This window comes from Hemitrygon akajei, chromosome 2, assembly GCF_048418815.1.
Source record: "Hemitrygon akajei chromosome 2, sHemAka1.3, whole genome shotgun sequence".
NCBI lineage: Eukaryota > Metazoa > Chordata > Chondrichthyes > Myliobatiformes > Dasyatidae > Hemitrygon > Hemitrygon akajei.
In genome coordinates this window covers 104161243-104185174 of record NC_133125.1, presented here as the reverse complement: position 1 = coordinate 104185174, position 23932 = coordinate 104161243, and the positions used below count along the sequence as shown (strand labels likewise).

General features: G+C 40.8%; 1 protein-coding gene across 38 annotated transcripts in view; it reads left to right on the top strand.

Annotated features, from left to right (window-relative positions):
- Positions 1–23932, top strand: part of neb (nebulin) — a 327374-nt gene that overhangs the window by 293275 nt on the left and 10167 nt on the right. For 24 of the 38 annotated variants that reach the window (XM_073026432.1, XM_073026423.1, XM_073026670.1 and 21 more), the window contains 7 exons: positions 648–740; positions 1934–2026; positions 4849–4941; positions 6978–7070; positions 8494–8586; positions 10597–10704; positions 14027–14207. In XM_073026432.1, the coding sequence (XP_072882533.1) occupies positions 648–740; positions 1934–2026; positions 4849–4941; positions 6978–7070; positions 8494–8586; positions 10597–10704; positions 14027–14207 (754 nt within the window). The remainder of the gene's footprint in view (positions 1–647; positions 741–1933; positions 2027–4848; positions 4942–6977; positions 7071–8493; positions 8587–10596; positions 10705–14026; positions 14208–23932) is intronic. The other 14 variants (XM_073026624.1, XM_073026615.1, XM_073026592.1 and 11 more) reach the window with 7 other exon arrangements.

Genomic DNA, 23932 nt, shown 5'->3' with positions numbered 1-23932 from the left:
CCAATTGTTTGGAATCAATTGACCTTGCCTGGTGTCTCAAGGATGGGTGTGTCTACACTAGTTCCGTCCCCCACCCCTGGCACTCTTTCTCTGCCACATGTCCCACACCCCTCCCGTGGCACTCCATACTTGTCATTCCCAACATCCTTTACTCCCACTAGATCCACTCCACATTGAAAAGTACAGTACTGTGCAAAAATCTTAGGCACCCTAGCTATATATTATGTGCACACTACTTCTGCACAGTACAGCATATACACCATCATTACAGACAATTGAAGTGAATAATTGTGAGGTTTAGCTATAGACTGCCTTTTACTATTATGCACTAAGCCAAGGTCTGACAGCCAAGTCTATAGTTTGGTCCATTCCATATCTCAGTATTTGCATAAAGTCTATGTGCCACTCTACCTCCAGATTTTTTCCACAATACCTCTTCCATTCTCTAGGTCTCTCTCCTCCGATGGGATACTCCTTCAAAGCTTACTTTGTGGCTCTATGTGAAATCATCTTTTATATTTTTTCCTGTGAAGCATCGGGAGGCATTTTGCTGTGTTGAAGTCATTGTGTCAATCCAAAGTGTTGTTGCTGCTGTCTGTCATGTGCTTACAGTTTGTCTTTTCCCCCCATATTTACGTACTTTGTAGATAAAATACAAGGAAGCTGTCGGGCAAGGAACGGCAATCTCTGACCTACCAGAAGTGCAGCGTGTAAAGGAGACGCAGAGGAACATCAGCTCGGTAGCTGCCGATATGATTTTCCCTTCAGTAGTATAGAACTCACTTCTCCTTACTACCGAAAACTTACCACTTTATTTCACTAACTACAATTAAATCCATTTTTCAAAAACTTTATCAAATTCCTCGAGTGTTCTTATAGATGTTTTTTTTGTTCCACTTTGTAAATATAGTCAGAGAGCCAGACAGCATAGAGAGGGGCCTGTTGACCCATGCCGAACACAAAATCCTCCCTGCTAGTCCCAGCTGTCTGCTTTTGGCCCATAAGCCACCAAGCCCCTCCCCCTCTCCAGATGCCTCTTAAATGCTCAATTGTACCCACCCCAGTCACTTCCTCTGGCAGCTTATTCCAGATACTCACTACCCTTTTTGTAAAGAAGTAACCGCTCAAGGCTTTTACAGCTCTGCTCTCTTATCCTGAATCTGTGACCTCTAATTTTGTAAATGAGAAAGGGAAAACAATTAATGTGCTCACCTTGTTTTTTGGGGGGGTGGAGGGTTGGAGTTTATCATGAGAGAGTGAACATGATAAAATTACTTGTTTTACCAGCGGCTCCCTTCTTCACCTGCTGTGTGTAATTTGCTGCTGCCCATATGCAATATATTCACTCTTTTGTCCCTGTTGCATTGAAGGGGCTGACATTGCTTTACAGACTCTGTCTCCACCAGCATCACCCCCCCCCCCAATCAGCCTTCCTCTCTGAATTTAGATAAAGTGTAGGCTGCTCATTTACAAGGATTATCATTGTAATAACATCCTAAATTTGCATAGGGAATGTCAACAAATCAGGGACACTGAAGCCAATTGTAATATTTAATATGTTGCCTCCTCAATACTAAATTAAAGCAAAACCACTTTCTGGATTGTGTAGTCTGGTGTGAAGCATCTTTACCTACTGGACTACGTAGGAGCATTCATTGTATAACCTGTGCGTTGAGTTTCTTGACAATGTTTGTGTAAGGATTGTGTGTCATATGTACTGAGTTTCTTCTCCAAACCTCCATTCTTTCCTTCAAGGTGTTCCGTCATTTCTGTCCTATCTTTCCGCAACACATGCTTGATGTGATATTTTGCTTGATATTTGTTGCTTTTGTTGCCATGAAGTGTTTTGCTCTCTCAAAGGTGTGGATGGTTATTGTTCATCATGTGCTTATGGCCTTGTCTTTCCCCCCCCCCGGATCTACACGCTTTGTAGATCCAATACAAGGACAGTGTTGGACCAGGAACAACAATCTCTGACCTGCCGGAGGTGCAGCGTGTTAAGGAGACACAGAAGAACATCAGCTCGGTAGTTGCCAATTTCATTCCCTCTGTTACTCCAGGATTTTGTTCCCCTTCCTCTCTATCACTTCCCTTCACTAAATGCTATTAATACTATGTCTTCCAATGTTATTTTTCAATTTTAACTCTTCTAATTACTGAAACATTGCTGTGGAGTTGACATAACTTCTTTAACTATCAATTTTACCACATACAGACTACAGAAATGAAAGAAAATGTATGTGTAGGCATCAGTTACCGGTGGTTACCATGCATCACATCAATGGGAAACTTTTTAACTTCTTTGATTCCTGATTAAATATTTGAAATTTCCAATCCAAATTTTCACTTTTTCCTTTTTCCAAATTTAGGATTTAGTGAAATAATGAAAATAATGAAAGCAGGTGATGTACATCACAAAGTTTAAAGTTCAAAGTACATTTATTATCAAAGTATGTGTACATTATGTGTACATTGAGATTCATCTCCTTACAGGCAGCCATAAAACAAAGAAACTGAAAAGAAACCTTTAAAAAAAAGCTGGTCAAACAACCAATGTGCAATAAAAGAAAACAAATGCAAGCAAATAACATTCTGAGCTGAAGTCAATAGAGAGTCCATCGCTAAACCCTTAATTCAGCACTGACCGAGCAGCGAGCTGAACCATCCCATCCCTCGCTTCAGGCCCCAACATCCTGAACTTTTCAATCTAGCCCAGTGCCTAAATTCTCACCCAAAGTCCTGGTTATGCGACCACTGATACCAGGCATGTGATCTCTGAAGATTATTCATAATAGCTGGGGTGAGGCATCCTGTAAAGACACTGCCCAGAAGAAGTCAATGGCAAGCTGCTTCTGTGGAAAAATTTGCCAAGAACAACTATGAAAAGACCATGATCACCTATGTTAGACATCATAGCACGTAACAATGATGATGATGATAGCAAAAACACTTGGCCCTAATAAATATTTTTTAGGTACTGCAGTCATTATGCTGAATTTACATGGTACAGTAGGGTAAAAATGCTGTATTTAGTTTTCTAAGATTCAAACAAACTTTATATTTTAAAAACAGTCAATTTATAAAATATGAACTTAGACTCAAGTGATAGAGCATAGTTTTATCTATATATTTATTATTAATAAATGCCTATTGAAACTCAGACACTAGCTATTCCCTGGAATTTCACCCATTGTTCAGCAGTGCGAACTTAATGATGTAATGACATCAGCATTTTATGTTCTGCCTCTGCAATTCAGCTCCGTTGGGATTGGCAGAGATTGATTACTCTACATTGCATCTAGAAGTACAAAAGTGGCAATTCCGGCTATAAATGTTTAAAGTGACATTCCATGTTTTGCTCCTATAATGTCATTTAAATATAAATAACACACGCAACCACACCCCTGCCTTCCCCCACCTTTCTCTCCTCCCATCTGTCATTGGCAAGATGCTAAATCAAAGAGGAGATAACTAATTGTTTGGGAAAACTGAATATTATTAAGTCAAGTCACCCACATTCTTTGGGATGTACAGAGAGAGTTGATAGAGGAAAGCCTATAGATGTCAGGTAGTTAGATTTGCAAAAGGAATCTGACAACATGCCACTTAAGAGGTTGGTAGAAAAATTTAGAGCCAAAAGTACTGCAGCAGGTATATTAGCATGGATTGAAAGCTGGTTCTCACATAAGGAACAATGAATTTTCTCTTACAGGGAAGTCGTGGAACGTAACAACTAAGGAGCTGGTCATTTAAACCTGAAATACTGTGGGTAGAAATTTCTTCATGTAAAGGGTAGTGAAATTCTGAAATACTCTGCTCTCAAGAGTTTGGAGGCCAGATCACTAAGGTGGATATAGATAAGTATTTGAAAGATTGAGGAATTGAAGGTTATGAGGAACCAACACAGAAGAGGGATCGAGGCCAGTGTAGATCAATCATGATCTGATTGAATGACAGAGCAGGCTGGAGGGGTCTAGTGACTTGCTGCTGCCCTATTGTATTCCTCTGTTGTGAACAGGCTGGAGATTTAAACTCTGACAGTTCTCCAATATCCAAGTGATCCTTCTTGTAAGAGCTTAGATGGTGAAGGACCTATTCAATGCTGATTGTTGTACTGTAGAACTCAATCTTTTAGATTGGCTGTTCAACAAAGACCAACATATGAGTTCCCTTTCTCCCTTTCCTTCCCCAGGGATGTTTTGTCAATGGTAACATACCAGATCTTTGAGATACAGCCTTTATGGACCCTTGAGCCATATCACCCAGCAGCCCTCCGATTTCATCCTAGCCTAATCGCAGGGTGTTTACAAAGACCAATTAACCTACCAATTGATATGCCTTTGGATGTGGGTGGTAACCAGAGCACCCGGAGGAAAGCCATGCCGTCACAGGGAGAATGTACAAACCCCTCACAGGCAGCGGTGGGAATTGAACCTGGGTCACCTGCACTGTAAAGCGTTACGCTACCGTGCAGCCCCCTCAACACCAGGATCTAAATCAAAACTGTATCTGGTTTATTTGACTTTGTACTGGATTAGGCAATTTGAGAACATTGCCAATGAGAACATTGAAGAGAACCTAATGTATAAATTGGTTCATTCTGTAGCTTGAAGCTCTGTAAACTTTGCATGCTTACTGTAGCTCTGAAATTCCATCTGTGACTTCACCACTCTCTCACTTTTCTCCTTATCAAAGTCTCCCTGACTGTCTTAATTCTTCTCCTCATGACTGCTGTGAAATGTCTTGGACTGCTTTACTATGTTAACGGTACTGTGTAAATGTAAAGTGTTGGTGCTGTCTGTCATGTGCTTTTGGTTGTCTCTTCCCCTGGATCGACATGCATTGTAGATCAAATACAAGGAAGGTGTTGGGCACGGAACAGCAATCTCTGACCTGCCTGAGGTGCAGCGTGTTAAGGAGACACAGAAGAACATCAGTTCGGTAGTTGCTGGTTTGATCCCTGTTAACTCACCATCCTGCCTTACTACCTGATCCCTTTTAACACTAGAGTGAGAGTTTTTGTTTGTATTTTTGGTCAATGTTCTTTTAAAAGGTTATCTCTAATTATTGCAGCATTTTAACTTTTCACTGAAATGCCTCACTTTTGAAGGACATTGATTTTATAGAGTCCAATGTCCAAAAGGACCAATATTTAAGGCAATTATCACAAGTCCTGGGTATACGACCATAGACACCAGGCAGACAATCTCTGAAGAGTATTGATAATGGCTTGGGACACCCATCTTGTAAAGCCACTGGTCAGAAGGAAGCAATGGCAAACCACTTCTGCAGAATTTGCCAAGAACAATCATGGTCATAGACCGTGATTGACACAGCACATGATGATGATGATGATGATTGGCTGAATAGGACAACGGATGGTATTTAAGGCTGAACTCCAAGTCTGAAAACCATGAAAGTAGTTATTTGAGTTTGAGATTAGGTTATGAATTTTTTTTCATTTATAGATCCAAAGTGTTTTGACATCAGCCTAAGCAGTAAAATAATATGCCCTTAGTGTAAATTCAAGTTTTTTGTCATTCAACCATACATACAATAGCCAAGCATTATTCTTCTGGGGGCCAAGGTTCAAAACACAGTATATATTGCTACACACAGCACATCCAGCTATGATCTAGGACATGGAGTCACAATATAGTATTAACGCAAGTCCCTGGGAGACATGAACTGAATAATGACAGGCTGACATAAAGTGCAAGGTGTATATTTTGTGTAAGACAGTATAATGTCACTGAATGATTATAAATAAGACAAACAGTTGTATAAATATGTGAAACAGCATCAAGAAACCATGATAAGTGACCAGGTCAGGATGAGCGAATGAGTTTGGGTGAGGGGTAGCAGGGCATTCAAACAGGGTGTACATGTGTGCTGGGTGCCAGCAGGGTGATTGATTCAAAATGGCCACAATTGCGCAAACTTTTCTACATTCAGAACTTAGAACTGTGGCATCTTTTTAAAGTAAATAGCTTTTTTTAAAAAAAAAAGCCTCATGTGTTCCCTGTAATTAGGCTCGACCATTAGTTCAACGTATCTAGGAGGAGGGCAAATAGAATTCCGTGTTGCTTCTGCCAATCTCTGGCTTGATCTCTAGCACAATTACTGGAAAAATAATAAAACTTGGTTTCACAATTTTTCCATCGTATCTGGGAGGTTTCTGACTGATTTTTAAAGGATTGAGGCTTCTAATTCTCCCTCTCCCTGATAAGTTAGAATGGGTGACAGCAGGGACTCAATCAGGTAAGATTTCCTACTCCTGAGCCTGGGGGTTATCTAGTACGTTATGGAGTGTTGTGATGCCAAGTGAGTACATCACTACCACAAGCCTATGTATAGGCCACATTGAGAAAGAAGCACAGACCTTAGGAGTTAAACCTATTGTAGAATGGAGATAGACAAAGATATATGGTTCCATGGGATTTTTTGCTACCAGAGAAGTATCTGAAGTTGATATTGTGCCAAACAGATTTGTACAAATGAACTGTGCTATTTCTGAACAGATAAATTAAATAGGAGTTAGTGTTGGTGGCATTAATTACATCAATGTAAACTTTAGAAATTTCAGAGTCATAACCTGTGGATTCCTTCTCTATAATCATCTTCTGTTATGCAGCTTTAAACTAATGGTGCAGCTTTAAATTGTACTTTTTGAACAAGATATGATTTCAATTAACCAATATTCTATTTTCTAACTAACCAACTTTCAACTTTAAACCAGCCTTATTTCATAACATTATCACTTTGTATTTCAGAAGGTCTGATTAATTTTTCCTTATGTTTATTTATGACTGTGACTACTTTGAGAATAGTTAATATTAGTTTTCCATAATATTGTCTGATGTTTCATTTAACAGAACTGCATATGTAGTTTGTTGCAGTCTATGTTAGTCTATGCTTTTCTGTTTGTTGGTGTGCTCATAGTGTGCCTTTTCTTTTTTGATCTACACTTTCTGTAGATCAAATACAAGGAAGGTGTTGGGCACGGAACAGCAATCTCTGACCTGCCGGAGGTGCAGCGTATAAAGGAGACACAGAAGAACATCAGTTCGGTAGCTGCTGCTTTAATTTCCTGTGCTAACCAATTATTTCACCCTAATAACTATCCATTTCTACCACAACGCTAAACACACGTTGCACAATTCAACTCTTCCCTCTTGCTTTCTCATCTCATGTTTATATTTTCAATATGCTAATTTGTGAAATGATTGACTTTTTGTGTAACTTGCATTGGGGCTGTGCCAAGTATTATAAATAATTCAATAATATGCAATAGAAAGCTTCTGTAGGAATGTGAGCTAAGTTTAAACTACCTTTTAATTTAAAAACATAATCCAGGGACAATGAACAGGTAATCCACTGGATTTGGCTTATTTAGAAACCGTCAGTTTGGGATCTTTTGGAAGCAGTTTCCCAATGGATTTGGGATCCTTTATAAACAATCATCTGTTGGATTTGGGATTCACTAAAACCAATCCTGCACCATATTTGGGAGTCATTGCATCCTCCATCAAATTTGGGATATTTTAGCCATAAGACCTGAGGAGTAGACATAGGCCATTCAGCCAATTGAATATGTTTCACCATTCCATCATGACTAATCTATTATCCCTCTCAACTATATTCTCATCTTCTCACCATAACCTTTGACTCCTGTACTAATCAAGAACCACTGCTTTAAATATACTCTATGATTTTATCTCCACAGCCATCCATGGCAATGAATTCTACAAATTCACCACCCACCTTCTAAAGAAATTGCTCCTCATCTCTGTTCTAAATGTATCTCACTCTATTCTGAGGCTGTGCCCTCTGGTCTTAGACTCCTCCACTGTAGGAAACATCCTCTCCAGGTCCACTGTAGCCAGGCCTTTCAATATTCAATAGGTTTCCATGAGATCCTAAATTTTACCATGATTCCTCCTCTATATTTTGGGATATTTTGCAAATCCCAACAAATCCTCAGGATTATTTGCACTAGTCCTCCACTGGAAGGGAACTCTTTGGAACCATTGGGGTTAGGGTCCCTTGGGGGCACTAGATTTGAGCTCCTCCAGAATTTTAATTCTGAACTTCCTGGAATACAACCCCTGATAAGGTTAATTTCATGTTGGACAGATGCATTTTTTATACTTATGAATGTTATAAGATATCTGGAGTAATCTCATCAATGCATTTTTGTGCTGAAATAATTAACTGATCAATCAATATTTACATTTTTTTATATACAGGTTTCCTTGGATGGTAACTGTTATTAGGAAGCAGTAATTTTCTAAATCGAATTTTGGCATAGCCCTGCCCTTCCTTTCTCATCCATCATCTTCTTGCTAAATCCATTTCATCATTTTCAATTGAAACTAATATTTTTTTTAATAACTCATGATTTTAAATTTTGATCTTGATTTTATTTCTGTTAAGTTGCGAAAGACTGCTGGATTTTTATCTTGTTATTTTGGGTGCTTTTTGCTTCTGCAGATCTTATACAAAGAAAACCTGGGTAAAGGGACCTCAGTGGTATATACACCAGAGATGCAACGCGTTAAGCGCAATCAAGAAAACATTAGCTCGGTACTTTCTGCAGCTTTAAGAACAGAACCATTTTCAGTGTTTTCTGTTGCATTCTAACCACCCCCATTTTTATCTTGATGCTTTTAAAAATAATTCTTAATATCATATTGACCACGGCATTCCACTTTGAATGGCTAGTGCGCCACTGACATGAACTAAAATCCTATTTGGTAGCAACATTGGGCTGCCCAGTGCCACTTAAACTAGTTTATGGTGTGAGAGGGAAAACACAGAAGGAGACCTTTTATTGCAGGTGTTCGCAACCTTTTATATGCCATGGACCTCTACCATTAACCGAGAGGTTTCATGGACACCAGGTTGGGAACACCTGGTTTATTGTTCGACTTATTATTTGATAGTTTGTCAGCTACTCAATTATGAAAATGTTAAAGCTGGAGTAGACAATTATAGAAATCATTGTAATGCACTGAAACTGTAAACATGGAGAAAAAGACTATAGTCATAGAACACTACAGCACAGAAACAGGCCCTTCGGCCCATCTGCTTTGTGCTAACTTGTTTTACTGCCTAGTCCCACCTACCTGATCCTTAGTCCTCCATAACCCTCTCATCCATATATCTATCCAAATTTTTCTTCAATATTGCAGTTGAATCTACTTCCACTGGCAGTGTGTTCCAGAATTGCACCACACTCCAACTGGAGAAACTCCCCCCTCAGGTTCCTCTTAAATATTTCACCTTTCACCCTAAACCTATGGCATCTAGTTCTAGTCTCACCTGACCTAAGGGGGAAAACGTCCACATGTATTTACCTATCTGCAGTATACCCCTCATAATTTTAGATACCTCTGAAAGACCTCTGCTCATTTTAAAACCCTGTGACCATAAGATATAGGAGCAGAATTAGGCTTTTTGGCCCATCACGTCTGCTCCACCATTTCATCATGGCTGATCTATTTCCCTCTCAGCCTTAATCATCTGCCTTCTTCCTGCATTCCTTCATGCCCTGACTTAAGAATTTATCAACCACTGCCTTAAATATGCCCTGTGACTTGGCCTGTACAGCTGCCTGTGGCAATGAATTCTACAGATTCACCACTATCTGGTTGAAGAATTCCTCCTCATCTCCATTGTAAATGGATGTCCCTCTATTCTGAGGCTGTCTCCTCTGGTATTAGACTCCCCACACCCTGGGAAACATCCTCTCCAAATCTATGCTATCGAGGCCTTTCAACATTTGATAGGTTTCAGTGAGGACACCCCTCATTCTTCTGAATTCCAGTGAGTAGAGGCCTTCTCTATTCCTGTCCCGTCAACTTCCCTGTAAATTTTCTCTGTACTCTTTCAACCTTGTTTACATCTTTCCTGTAGGCAGGTGACCAAAACTGCAGACAATACTCCAAATTAGGCCTCACCAATGTCTTATACAACTTCAACCTTACATCCCATTTCCTGTACTCAATTCTTTGATAATTCTTCCTCTATCATAGTCTGTGTACAATGCCTTGCCAATGCATTACCCTGTGCTGGCACAGGGTAATATGCAGGGTTATGGGAAAATCAAATGTTCTCGGGCCTAGATGGGTATTGGCAGAAACCTGTGAGCAAGTGACTATTCCAGTTATGAAGCATGTTCTGAGATAAACAAAAACTTCCACCTGACATCAGGGAATGAAAGGTGTCACTATTCTGATTTATTTGGCTTTTTTTTGTTTACAGTTTTAAATAAACAAACCTTTGACTATCAAAATGGATGTAATTTTAGAGAAAACACAATCACCAATAAGAATGCTACATGATTTTGCACATCCACCACCTAATACCAAACAATTGGACATGAAACATTGTGAAATCATACAGAAATATATTATTGTTTTTTCCCTCTTGTAACTTAAAGCCAAAGACTGAGAATTAAACTCATTAACTCGCTTCAGTCATACTCCTAACCTCAAGGCAGCTAACCCAGTACCCCGGTGCAGAGTAGTTAGGTAAGTTATGTGTATCTGTCATGTGGAGGTTGCACTCAGCATTTCACTCTTGACCTTGCAGGTTCTGTACTCCGACAGCTTCCGCAAACAAGTGCAAGGCAGGGCGTCTTATGTGCTGGACACACCAGAGATGAGGCGTGTACGGGATTCTCAGCGCAACATATCTACGGTATGTTTGTTCTGTGCTCTAGATTCCAGCAAATGCTCACTCTCTTGTGTTTCTGTACCTGTGGTAACGGCTTTTGTATTGTCTTTTTTTCCCAGTAGTTAATAATGAATTTCCCAAAGGGTTTAATCATCTAATACACATTGCATTAGTTAGATCTCTTGAACTAGGCATATTTACCCTAATATTTTGTTCTATAGGGTCATATAGTCTGGAACCTGTTTGGTCCACCATGTGTATGACAATCATCAAGTACCCATCTCTACTAATCTCTTTTCACAGCGCCTGAACTATGACATTCAATGCCCTGATAATTCATCTGCTCATGTGCATACTTAGAGCATAACACCATAAGGCATAGGAACAGAATTATGGCCATTTTGTCTATCGAGTCTGCTCTGCCATTCCATCATGACTCATTTATTATCCCCATCAACCCCATTCTCCTGCCTTCACTCTGTAACCTTTGACACCCTGAATAATCAAGAACCTTTTAACCTCCTTTAAATAAACCCAGTGACTTGACCTCCACAGCCAGCTGTGGCAATGAAGTCCACAGATTCACTGCTCTCTGGCTGAAGGCATTCCTCCTCGGCTCTGTTCTAAATGGATGTCCCCGTATTCTGAGGCTGAGATCTGTTGGATCTGACTGTTTAATTCTTAAATTAGACTGCTTAACTGTTATTTTCTCTGCAGCTTAACAATTGTCTGCTTCTATTTTATATAGTTCTTACATGCATGTAACAGTTTAATATGCCTCCTACTGGTGACAGTGGGTATATGCAGTTGTTCACTGTGTCCCCTAGTGGTTATATGGTATAATTCTAGAAATTCTCTGGGTACTGCAATGTTCAAATAGGGGGTATCATTGGTTGCCTCTTATCTATGAATTTGAATGGAATTTTCCCTCATCTATGGGTATAAAATAGCTCCTCCATGCTTAGCACCATCTCAACTTTTTGTCTTTCCCTTCATTTAGCAGACCCCTCTCATTGTTCATTTCAATTTTCTCTTTGTTCTATTGGCTTAATAAAATGATTGTGAAGCAACAAATTTTGTGCTTTTTTCATGACTTTTGAAAGAACCTTAGATTAAAGCATCAGAAGCCAAAAGATCTCTGATCTTAGACTCACCCACTATAGGAAACATCCTCTGCATATGCACACTCTCTAAGCCTTTCAATATTTGTACTCCAGTGAGTACAAGCCCAGAGCCATCAAAAGCACCTCATATGTTAACCCTTTCATTCTCATGAACATCTTCTGGACCCTCTCCAATGTCAGCACATTCCTTCTTAGATAGGGGGCCCAAAACTGCTCTCAATAATTCTTGAATGCTACGAGCTATCCTACCTTCACCGCCCTTTTTTCAGTATATCTGAGCTTCCAACAAGTCTCTGGGTTAGACACAGAACAGAACCCTCTGAACCTTCTATCCCATACCTTAAGACTGTCCATGTCTGCTATGGTTCCTTCCTATCAACCTATTTAGCTCATAACATTTTCATACTTCTGTCAGGTCTTTTCTTTTGAAGTACTTTGCCCCTGGTCTCCCTGAACTTAAGTTTGATGTCCCACCTAATGAACTCAAGGTTTCTGAATGCCTTATCCACCAATACTGCCTTGAAACTGTGCAACTTGTACACCAAGGCTCCTCTGTAAAACAGACGACTGAGGATAAATCACCTCATTCACTCAAAACTTCATCATGCGATTTTTTTGAAGTTTCAACTTAATAACTCCTCATCTAATAGTAAGAGATAAGACTGTGGCCTTTCTCCTATTTTCTTTCCCATTCATAGAACAGTGTAGCACAGTACAGACCCACATTGGCCCTCGATGTTGTGCTGACCTGTACAAGCCTGCTCCATAATCATTCTAGCCATTCCCTTCTACACAGTCTATAACACTCCATTTTTCTGATGTCCTAGTGCTTATCTAAGAGTCCCTTAAATGTCTCTGTTGTATCAGGCTTGACCACCACACAAACATGCATGAATGTGTGTAGATAAATATTTCTGTGTGAACTCAGTATAATCTATTTGACTGAAATTGTGTTTAGTGTGGATTGGAACAATGTAATGAACCAAAATGTGAAGTAGTATGCAGAATCTTTGTATTTTTTTTGCTGTAGCCTTGTTTCAAAATTCCACTGTTTTTTTGTTGTCCACTTGATCTAGTGTCCAGCATAAAGAGTTGGAATGTATGGCTGGTGACTTAGTCAGTTCCTAATCTGCCAGGAATGCTGGAAGATTACAGTGGGTCCATAAAGGTCCTGATGCAGGGTCTTAAATTGAAATGTTAAGGTATACCTTTTGTCTCCACAGATGCTGCTTGACTGTTTAAGTTCTTCCAGCATTCTGTTCCTTGTTCCAAATTCCATCATCTGCAGTCCCTTTGCATTTCATAAAAGTCAACAGATTGTTAGAGACTGCCCAGTAATGGTTTTCCTCACACTTGAGGAAAGGGTTAGGGTTCAGCCCACTACTACTTGAGGCTTTGCTCACCTCTGCACTGAACCGACTCCCCAGCTGCGGCCTGCGAGCATCAGTACTCACCTCAGTGTTGAGCCTAGCTCCATGGCTGGGGCCTGCAACTATTGGGCTCTGAACTGGCTCCATGTCTGTGTCCTGCAGACATCCAGCTCTGAACTGGCTCTGTGTCTGTGTCCTGCAGACATTGGGCTCAGTAGCTTTGGACTTACTTTCAGGATCTCTGTAATTAATTTTCTGTGGACTGTTTGCTTGCTTTTTTATTGTTTTCACAATTGGTTCTTTCTTTTTTACACTTTGGATGTATGATTATTTGGGTATTTTTATGAACTGTGTTGTATTTTTTTTTTATTTTGTGGCTGCCTGCAGGAAGACGAATCTCATGGTTGTATGTGGTATACATAGTTTGATAATAAATGTGCTTTGAAACTTTGTGTGGTTCAGATCCTGCAGTAGTCCCGAGCCTGAGATACCTTGAGATTCATTTTCTTGCAGACATTCACAGGAAAATAAAGAAATACAATAGAATTTAACAAAAACTATGTATAAACAAAGACTGCCAAACAACCAATAGGCAGAAGACAAATTGTGTAAAAAAATTAAATAATGCTGAGAAGATGTAGAATCCTTGAATCCTAAGTGCCACCTAGTCTTGGTGATAGGGCTAATTCTCCCCTTCTAGTCAGATGATTTTGCGTTTAAGCATTCTAATAGATGTGCCAGTTCTGTTGCCTTGTTTTTTAATGAGCCAATGTTTTATATTTGGCTAGTTTTTGTGACTAATTCAATCTGCAGAGCAGGTCTACTCATTGGCAATGTATTTCTAATATTAAGGTGAAATACCATGAAGACTTTGAGAAGACCAAGGGAAGCTTCACTTCTGTGGTTAACGATCCCATCACGGAGCGTGTGAAGAAGAACATGCAGGATTTCAGTGACATAAGCTACCGTGGAATCCAAAGACGGGTTGTGGAGATGCAGAGGCGACGTGTGGAAAACGAAGAAAGCCTCACAGGTCTTTAGTGGGCATGAATAATTTTATAACCCATTCTACTTCAATCATACAGTTACAAGACCAGAGAAGTATACATTTTGCCATGTGTCCACTCAGGCGCTGAGGCTGAGGTGATTAAAAATACTGGAAGAGTTTGGCATACTGTTCTGGTCACGCCACTGTAGGAAGGATGTTGAGGCTTTGGAGAAGGTGCAGGAGAGGTTTACCAGGATGCTGCCTGGTTTAGAGGGCATGTGCTATCATGAGAGGTTGGACAAACTTGGGTTGTTTTCTCTGGAGCACCGGAGGCTGAGGGGAGATCTGATAGAGGTTTATAAGATGATGAGAGGCATCGATAGAGCAGACTGGGAGTATCCGTTTCCCAGGTTTGAAATGTCTAATACCAGAGGGCATGCATTGAAGGTGAGAGGGGGGTAGGTTCAAAAGGGATACGAACGGTAAGTTAGTTTACTCCAAGTGTGGTGGATGCCAGGAATGCGTTGCCTGGTATGGCGGTAGAGGAAAATACATTATAGGCTTTTAAGAGATGTTTGGATAAGGCACGTGGCTGTAAGGGAGCTGGAGGGATATGGACATTGTGTAGGTAGGAGGGATTATTGTTAGGGTGTTTTTTGATTTGCATTTTAGCTGGTTCAGCAGAGCATTGTGGCCTGATGGTTTGTTCTGTGTTGTACTGTTCTATGTATGAGTTTGATAGGAATTTTATGAAATTAGCAGAAAGCCATTAAGAGGGAAACAGAGAGCATATATGCACGCAAAGTGCAGTAGACCTCTGGAATTATTTCTCAGAAGGTAATATTGATTATTATCTGGGACATTGGGAACTTTGAGGGTTCAGGTTGTACGATTTAGATTGGGCAAGGATGTGACAAGCCATGAAGTCACTGCAGACATAAAAGTTCAGTCATGATCTAACTGAACGATGAGAACAGATTGGGGGTGTTAAGGTTGAAAATAAATTTATCATCAAAGTACATGTATCTCAACTATACAGATATGTTCAGGAGGAGGAAACCAGAGGTCCATGAGCTAGTCCTCACTGGAGGATCAGAGGTGGAGAGGGTTAGCAACTTCAAAGTCCTCAGTGTTTTATTTTTTCAGAGGAATTGTCCTGGGCCCAGTGCGAAAGCGTCATTGTGAATAAAGCATCGGCATGGCATCTAAAACTTTGACAAACTTCTATAGATGTGCAGTGGAGAGTGTATTGTCTGGCTGCATCACAGCCTGGTAGGGAAACACCAATCCTCTTGAATGAAAAATCCTACAAAAAGTAGTGGATACAGCGCAGTCCATCACTGGTAAATCCTCCCCACCACTGAGTACATCCACATCAAACATTGTCGCAGGAACGCAGCGTCCATCATCAGGGACCCCCACCACTCAGGACATGCTCTCTTCTCGCTGCTGCCATCAGGAAGGTGGTACAGAAGCCTCAGGACCCAAACCACCAGGTTCAGGAACAGTTATTATCTCTCAACCATCAGGTTCTTGAACCAGAGGGGATAACCTCACTCAACCTCACTTGCTCCATCATTGAAATGTTCCCACAACCTATGGCCTCACTTTTACGGAGTCTTCATCTCATTCTCGATAATTATTTCTTATTTATTTATTTATTGATTTATTAATTTATTTTTGTATTTGAACAGCTTGTGTATTTTACACACTGGTTGAACACCCAAGTTGGTGCATTTTTTTCATTGATTCTGTTATGGTTATTTATTCTACAATAGATTTATTGAGTATACCCACAAGAAAATGAATCTCAGGGTTGTATATGGTGACATTTGTGCTATGACAATAAATTTACTTTGCTATACAACCTGGGATTCATTTTCTTGTGAGCAATCACAGTAAGTACAAGAAACACAATAGAATCAATGAACGATCACACACAACAGGGCAGCAAGCAATGCGCAAAAAACAATTGTACAAAGGACAACAGGCCATGTAGATACCGAAGAAAAAAGATAATAACAAATAAGCAATAAATATCGAGAACATGAGATGAAGAGACCTTGAAATTGAGTCACTTCAGTGGGAACAGTTCAGTGATGGGGCAAGTGAAGTTGAGTGAGGTTATCCCTCTGGTTGAAGGTTAGTAACTGTTCCTGAACCTGGTGGTGTAAGTCCTGAGGCTCCTGCACCTTCTTCCTGATGGCAGCAGCAAAAAGAAAGCATGATGGAAGTGGTGGGGGTCCCTGATGATGGATGCTGCTTTCCTGCGACAACACTGTGTAGATGTGCTCAATGGTTGGGAGGATTTTACCAGTGATGGACTGAGCTGTATCCACTAATTCATTCAATGTCTGTAGTGAGATGCTGAAGATGTTCTATAGGTCGGTTGTGGAGAGCGCCCTCTTCTTCGTGGTGGCGTGTTGGGGAGGAAGCATTAAGAAGAGGGACGCCTCACGTCTTAATAAGCTGGTAAGGAAGGCGGGCTCTGTCGTGGGCAAAGTACTGGAGAGTTTAACATCGGTAGCTGAGCGAAGGGCGCTGAGTAGGCTACGGTCAATTATGGAAAACTCTGAACATCTTTCTATCTATCTATCTATCTAATTGTTGTAGGATTCTCCGTCAAACGGCATTGGTATTTCCATATCAGGATATGATGCAGCCAGTCAATATACTCTCTGCCACACTTCAAAGTTTTAGATGAATTCCCGAATCTTCACAAACTTCTAAGAAAGTAGAGGCACTGCTATGCTTTCTTTTAATGGCACTTATATGCTGGGCCCAGGACAGATCCTCTGAAATGATAAAACTGAGAAATTTAAAGCTGCTGACCCCTTCTCGAATTCATGATTCAAGATCATCTAACGTAATTTCCAGTACACAAGTGTAAAGGAGAAAAAAAGAATTGTTACTCTGGATCTGATGCAGCGCAAAAAAGACACAATGAGATAAAGAAAACAATAATTAAAAAACACAATAAATATAAATACACAACATAACTTATATGCATAGATTGATTGTATGTCCATAGCATGATGCTAGACACTGGAGTGCCTGCACACAAGGTGACTGACAAGAAATGATAAAGAACTGGTAGTTGGGGACAGACAGAGATATTTTATTGATCCCAAGGGAAATTGGGTTTCGTTCAGCCGCACCAACCAAGAATAGTGAAGAAATATAGCAATATAAAACCATAAATAATTAAATAATAAGTTAATCATGCCAAGTGGAAATAATTCCAGGACCAGCCTATTGGCACAGGGTGTCTGACACTCCGAGGGAGGTGTTGTAAAGTTTGATGGCCACAGGCAGGAATGACTTCCTATGACGCTCAGTGTTGCATCTCGGTGGAATGAGTCTCTGGCTGAACGTACTCCTGTGCCTAACCAGTACATTATGGAGTGGATGAGAGTCATTGTCCAAGATGGCATGCAACTTGGACAGCATCCTCTTTTCAGGCAACACTGTCAAAGAATCCAGTTCCACCCCCACAACATCACTGGCCTTACAAAAAAGTATGTTGATTCTGTTGGTGTCTGCTACCCTCAGCCTGCTGCCCCAGCACACAACAGCAAACATGATAGCACTGGCCACCACCGACTCGTAGAACGTAGTGGAGGTGTGTGAGTGGGTGAAGGTGTTGATCAGTCTTACTGCTTTGGGGAAGTAACTGTTTTTGAGTCTAATGCTCCTGGTGTGGATGCTAAGTAGCCACCTCCCTGATGGGCGTGGGACAAACAGTTCATCAGCAGGATAGGTGGGTTCCTTTATGATGTTACTGGCCCTTTTCCAGCACCTTCCTGTGTACATATCCTTGATGGCTGGTAGGCTGGTGCTGCTGATGCATTGGGCAGTTTTGACTAACCATTGTAAAACCTTTCTCTGCAGTTTCTGTACCATGCAGTGATGCAGCATGCTAGGATGCTCTCTTCTACACGTCTGTAGAAGGTTGTGCATATTGATGAGCATAGGCCAGCTCTTTTCAGCATCCTCAAAGTAAAAGGTGTTGGTGACCTTTCCTGATTGTATATGATGTGTTCTGGGACCATGAGATGTGTACATCCGGGAGTTTGAAACTGCTCACTGTTTCCACTCCTCTGCCGCCAATATAAAAGGGGGAGTGAGTGGTGCGAGTTCTCCTGAAGTAGATAACCATCTCCTTTATCTTGATGACAATGATGAAGAGGTTGATTGCCTGTCACCAGGCTTCGAGCTCTTCCACCTCCTCCCTCTAGGTATTTCAGTGGTGATGATGAGCCCCACCACTGTTATCAGCAAACTTAACAATGTGATTACCCGGGTATTTGGCCATGCAGTCGGGTGTGAGCAGTGGGTACAGCAATGGTCTCCCCCTTTCTTACATCACTACCTTTGGGGAGTCTTTGCTGATAATTATTATTATTTCCTAAAAATGATGGAAACATTCAGGACAGTCAGCAGAAAAAGAGCAGCACGGTAGTGTAATAGTTAGCACAGCGCTTTACAGTGCAGGCAATCTGGGTTCAATTCCTGCCACTGCCCGGGAGAGTTTGTACTTACTTCCTGTGACCTCATGGATTTACTCCCACAGTCCAAAGACATACCAGTTGGTAGGTTCATTGGTCACTGTAAATTGCCCCATAATTCAGATAGGGTTAAATCGGGGGACTACTGGGTGGGGTGGCTTGGAGGGCCAGAAGGACCTATTTCACACCATCTCAATAAACAAATACACAGTTACACAAGAGGCAAGAAGTAGGAAGAAAGTAGGTTTTTTATAGGTACAGAGAACAAGAGAAAGATCAGAACCAATGGTTCTTGATGAGAGGAGGCAAGAGGAAGAGGCAAAGAAGTGGGATACAACAAACCAGCCATTTGCAAGAGGGGGTTACTTAGCTAAAATAACAACAATAAATTGAGAATGCTGAAAAGCTTCTCTTCCTTTGTCAATGACAAAAAATTGTTGAACGGATTATCAAGTTGAGAAAATTTCTCCATCTCCAACTGTCTCTGCATCTTGTTTTTAAAACTTTTCCCAACCTAATGAAACATCATTGAATTGAAACATTAACTCATTCTTTCCCTGAGTAGTACCTCTCTTGCTGGTTATTTCCTGCATTTTCTGTTATTATTTCAGATGTCCCATGGCCAGAATATTTTGTATTTGTGTTTGATTATTTGCAGTCATTTACCTTTTCCTATTCTGCTTTCTTTCCAACACATTTCTACAATCTGCACTTACCTTATGTGTCATTAATTTCCCATCTGATACACAGTTCAGTGCTATTAGGTTCACTCTGCTTCGGAATCAAACTGAGAAATATTCACCAGAGACTAGAGGCTCTCCTGGCTAATCAGCTATCTCACTGGAGATAAGACTGCAGATGCTGTAATCTGAAACTAAAAAAAAACCAAACTGGCTGGAGGAATTCAGCAGGTCTAACAGCATCTGTGCTAGCAAAGGAATCATTAATGCTTCAAGTCGAGACCCTGCAACAGTTCAGATGTAGGGTTTTGACTCAAAATATTAATTATCTTTTGCCTCCATAGATGCTGCTGGACCTGCTGAGTTCCTCCAGAAATTTATAATCGGATATATTGACATTGATAACACTATTTCTTTTCTTGGGCTGTTATTTTCTTGTAAGCTGTAGGCAGCAGTATATAAATATTTAATTTTGCTGTTGGCATTCTATTGGTATATTTTTAAATCTAACATAAAATACATTCTTGTTGCATTGTGGTGCTATAAAGCAGCTAGCACAGGGGAAATGGGCCAAATGGATTACTTCTGTTCTGTGCAGTCACATGAATCTATTTCATTTCCAGCATTATAAATGACTATTCCAATATACAAATCAGAACTATGGTTGGAGACCTGTAAATAATGAAACATCCTGAGCTTGCTCTACAAATTATTAATGAATTGTCCTGACCGGTAAATAATTCATAGATTGTGTCTCAGGTTTGGCTCTCCCTCGTTTGCATTAGTAAAATATCACATGTGTCAAGAGCGGAAAGAAAGTGGGAGGGGCAGGCGAAAACAGGAGGGAGACGAGAGTGGAGGAGTTACAGGAAAGGAGGGGGACAAAGGAGGAGGACTGAGAGGGAGATCTTATATTGGAAGAAATAACTATCCCAGAGGAATCACTGGCATGGATGGGAGTGGGTAGCAAATTACCGACAAGTCTGGAGGGCTTTGCTAATCTATTATCTATAAGGAGGGCCTTATCTTTTTCAGGGGTATGTAGAGATGTTTGCTCTCAAAATACAAAGCGTGCCATTAGCTAGATCAAATTGTAAAGCTTCACCGTTTCAGGGCTGTGGGACATTGAAATCTTAAACGTCTTCTGGGCTTTTAGCAGGAGTAATATAATTATGATCTCCTTACACCTATCAATATTTTATGTTTAGAAGAACATTTTCCCCCACTTGTTATTAGAAGCTAAATGTGTCCTCCACTGTCACCCTAAGGCTTCCTGCAGGAACTGCAAGCTGGCTCATTATTAAAAGAAAATAAAAAATAGGTTCTGGTATGATGGAGTTTTTAATTATCTTCTTACCCTGTTCTTCAGTGGAGTAAAGGAAGGATTTGTAGGATGAAAAAGGTGACTCTCTTCCTGCCCAAACTAAACTTTATGTCAGCTCAAGTGTAGTTACCCCAAGACTGGCTGACGTTGCAGAACTGGTAGATCCCGTATTTCCCTGAACTATTCTGCTGCTTGCTGGGAAGCTGGAATATTTCAGCAACGAGATCATTGTCAGACTCAGCGAGTCGGGAACTGGAATGGGAATAACGAATGCTTATCTTCTGTGGTCTTCCCAGGAAGTAGATAGTGCTAGGTTAAAAATGTACTCACAGGAAGTGTATCTTCCCGTGAGTACATTTCTAACCTCTTACTGTGTTTTCCTTCCTCTCTCTCTGTATCACCATCTCTTGTGTAGTGAACCTTGTCTGGCTGCAGGCCAAGTGAGCAAGTGTGACAATCAGTTAAAAGTAAAAACACACAAAATACTGGAGGAACTTAGCAAGTCAGATAGCATCTATAGAAATGAATAAACAGTCAATTTTACAGACTGAGACCCTTCATCAGGTCTGGAAAATAAAGAGAAGTCAGAGCAAGAAGTTGAGGAAGGAGCACAAGGTGGCAGGTGATAGGCGAAACTGGGAGAGGGGGAGGGGTGAAGTAAAGAGCTGGGAAGTTGATTGGTGAAAAAGATAAAGGGCTGGAGGAAGGGGAATCTGATAGAAGAAAGGGAAGAAGGGGAACTACTATGTCAACTCAGGCCTAGGGGGCTGGGGGGAGGGAAGAACCCGAGAGAATTGATGGGCATGTAAGGATATAGGAGAGGGAGAGAGACAGGAATGGGGGAAATAGTGAAGGGGAGTGGGGCAATTACCGCAAGCTCAAAAATTGATGTTCATTCCATCAGTTTGGAGGCTACCCAGAATGTTTTATCCTCTCTGGTTCAAACCCTTTCTACACTGACACTTCATACCATCTTGATCTTTTCAATAACTAAGTTCCCTGGCCCCGATCGTCACATTTTCAGTATGGATGTCCAGTCCCTATACACCTCCATCCCCCTTCAGGAAGGACTCAAAGCTCTCACCACAGCCACCAGTTAAAAGTAGGTTAGGTAGATTGTTAAGGGAAAGAGAATGACAATATGGAAAAAGAGCAAGTATGATATGTTGTATATTTATAATTAAATGAGTACAAGCAACACTAGCCAATAATCAACTATAAGGAATAGAAGCAGAATTTGGCCATTTGGCCCATCAGTGTTGTGTGTGATTGAAATTCACTTAGGAATGGATAGAATGCAATGGAGTATACATGGTGTAATATGGGCGTAGTGGTTGTCCTGAAAAGGGTGTAGCACCTACGATAAAGGGGCTTGTCATGTCCATTCCACAGCAGCTCACTCACCTTTGGTTCACATGGGAAACTCAGCTCTCACCTGTAGGCTCCTAGTACCTGTTTGCATGCAACAGCTGCCACAGTCTGGTGCACTGTTTCGACAGGTGAGGGTAGCTAGTGGGCCTCGTACCCTGGTGAGATAGGGATATGCCTCTCCTAGGATGTGAAGTCTGCTCCGGCAGACTGGGTGGATGAGATCTACAGTAAGATCCAGTAGCCAGGAAGGTGGCTCTGCCAACATTCCGTGGAGAGCAAAGGGCACCGAGAGGCACCAAAGAACTCATGGACATCCACTGCGACCAAGGAAGACCCCAGTTTATGATGACTGCTCACACCACTGGACCCTGACCTCCACGGTCGAGAGAAAGGAACTGACCCAGTGCAACAGCTTTTCCACTTAAAAAACTCACACGCACGGTTTCCTTTCATTGTCAGATACGATGGACAACCACCATACACACTGTCATGAACCTATTGGTGTCTACAATCCTAGGAAATACTTAACAACTGTACAATTCTGGCATACAGACCGTCTCCAAATACACTTCAATCAGCAAAGACGATAATATGACTGTAGTTTGAAGAACCTCTTCAAATCACCTACTGAGCATTGGCACCAACCACAGCACTCAATCAAGGAAGAAAAAATGGCTGCGGCATCAAAGTCTCAGAATGCACAGGAAGTTGGCAATCCCAAATGGCCAACACAATTTAAATTAAAACACAGTGGGATAGTCTAGATTCCATTAACTGGATATTCAAACAGACAGAAGAGTTTAAGCAAGAAATTGAACAATATGGCAGCTCAGGGGAGGCAGGGTATTGTAAGTGGCCCAGGAGTGGGCATTTCAATCATGTACACCCTTCATCGAGTAGATGGAAAGGGTAGGAATGTTCTTCACCATATTCTTGAAGCAGAGGATCTCACCAGAAACAGGCAAGCATAGAGAGCAAAAGAAGGCTGTTCTTTTGACCATGATTGGCTAGGGATTGCTCTATAAAGTCAAAAGGTGTTTTGTTTACTGAAAAAAATGCAGAAATTGTAAGGTCATTTCAATTGAGGCGGTTAGTGGAATGACAAATTTGGCAAGAGGAATCAAAGGACAGGAGAAACTTTCAAGAGCTGATACTGATAAATTAAAGATCTCTTTCTAAATATACAAGAAAGGAGGAGAAACCTTGTAGAGTTGGTACCAGATAACAGGCCACAACTTTTGTTATACCTTTGCAATCTGCAATAAAAACAGGCATTTATTCAGTCCGACATTACACTCCACTTCAAATGCTTTGATCAATGGTTCCATATGTGTTCATAAGTATTGAAGTCATACATTTTTTCAAGTTTAACCATGAATCTTTAAGTTAATATATTCAAGTATCGTACAGTGCCACATTCTACAACATAATTCACTAGAAGAGCACGCTGATGCAGAGACAGCAGCCGAGACGTAAAGCATAATTGTGATTCACATCCTCACACTCACTGGGAAGCCTTTCAGACACCATGAGAAAAGGAAAGGGTTAAGAACTACAAAGAGAAGTGATAGTTGTTATTTCTTTCTTAGACTAAAATGTGCAGCATTCTGACTGAATTTACTATCAGCCCAAGTATCCCCCTCAAGCTGTATGTGTACTTCGGTACTAATGACATCATTAATGTGAAGATTTTTTTTGTAAGACAGAAAATGTACTCACAGGCTCTGAAACTCCTGGTATCTCCTGGAGAATATCATCATAGTACTTACGTTCACAGAGCACCTCCAATCTGCTTTTAATGTAGAGCAAATGATCCACTTCTGTCTGACAATTTCTTTAAATAGGAATAAGCTATATAAAATGTGCCTATAGATTTCAGAAAGTTGC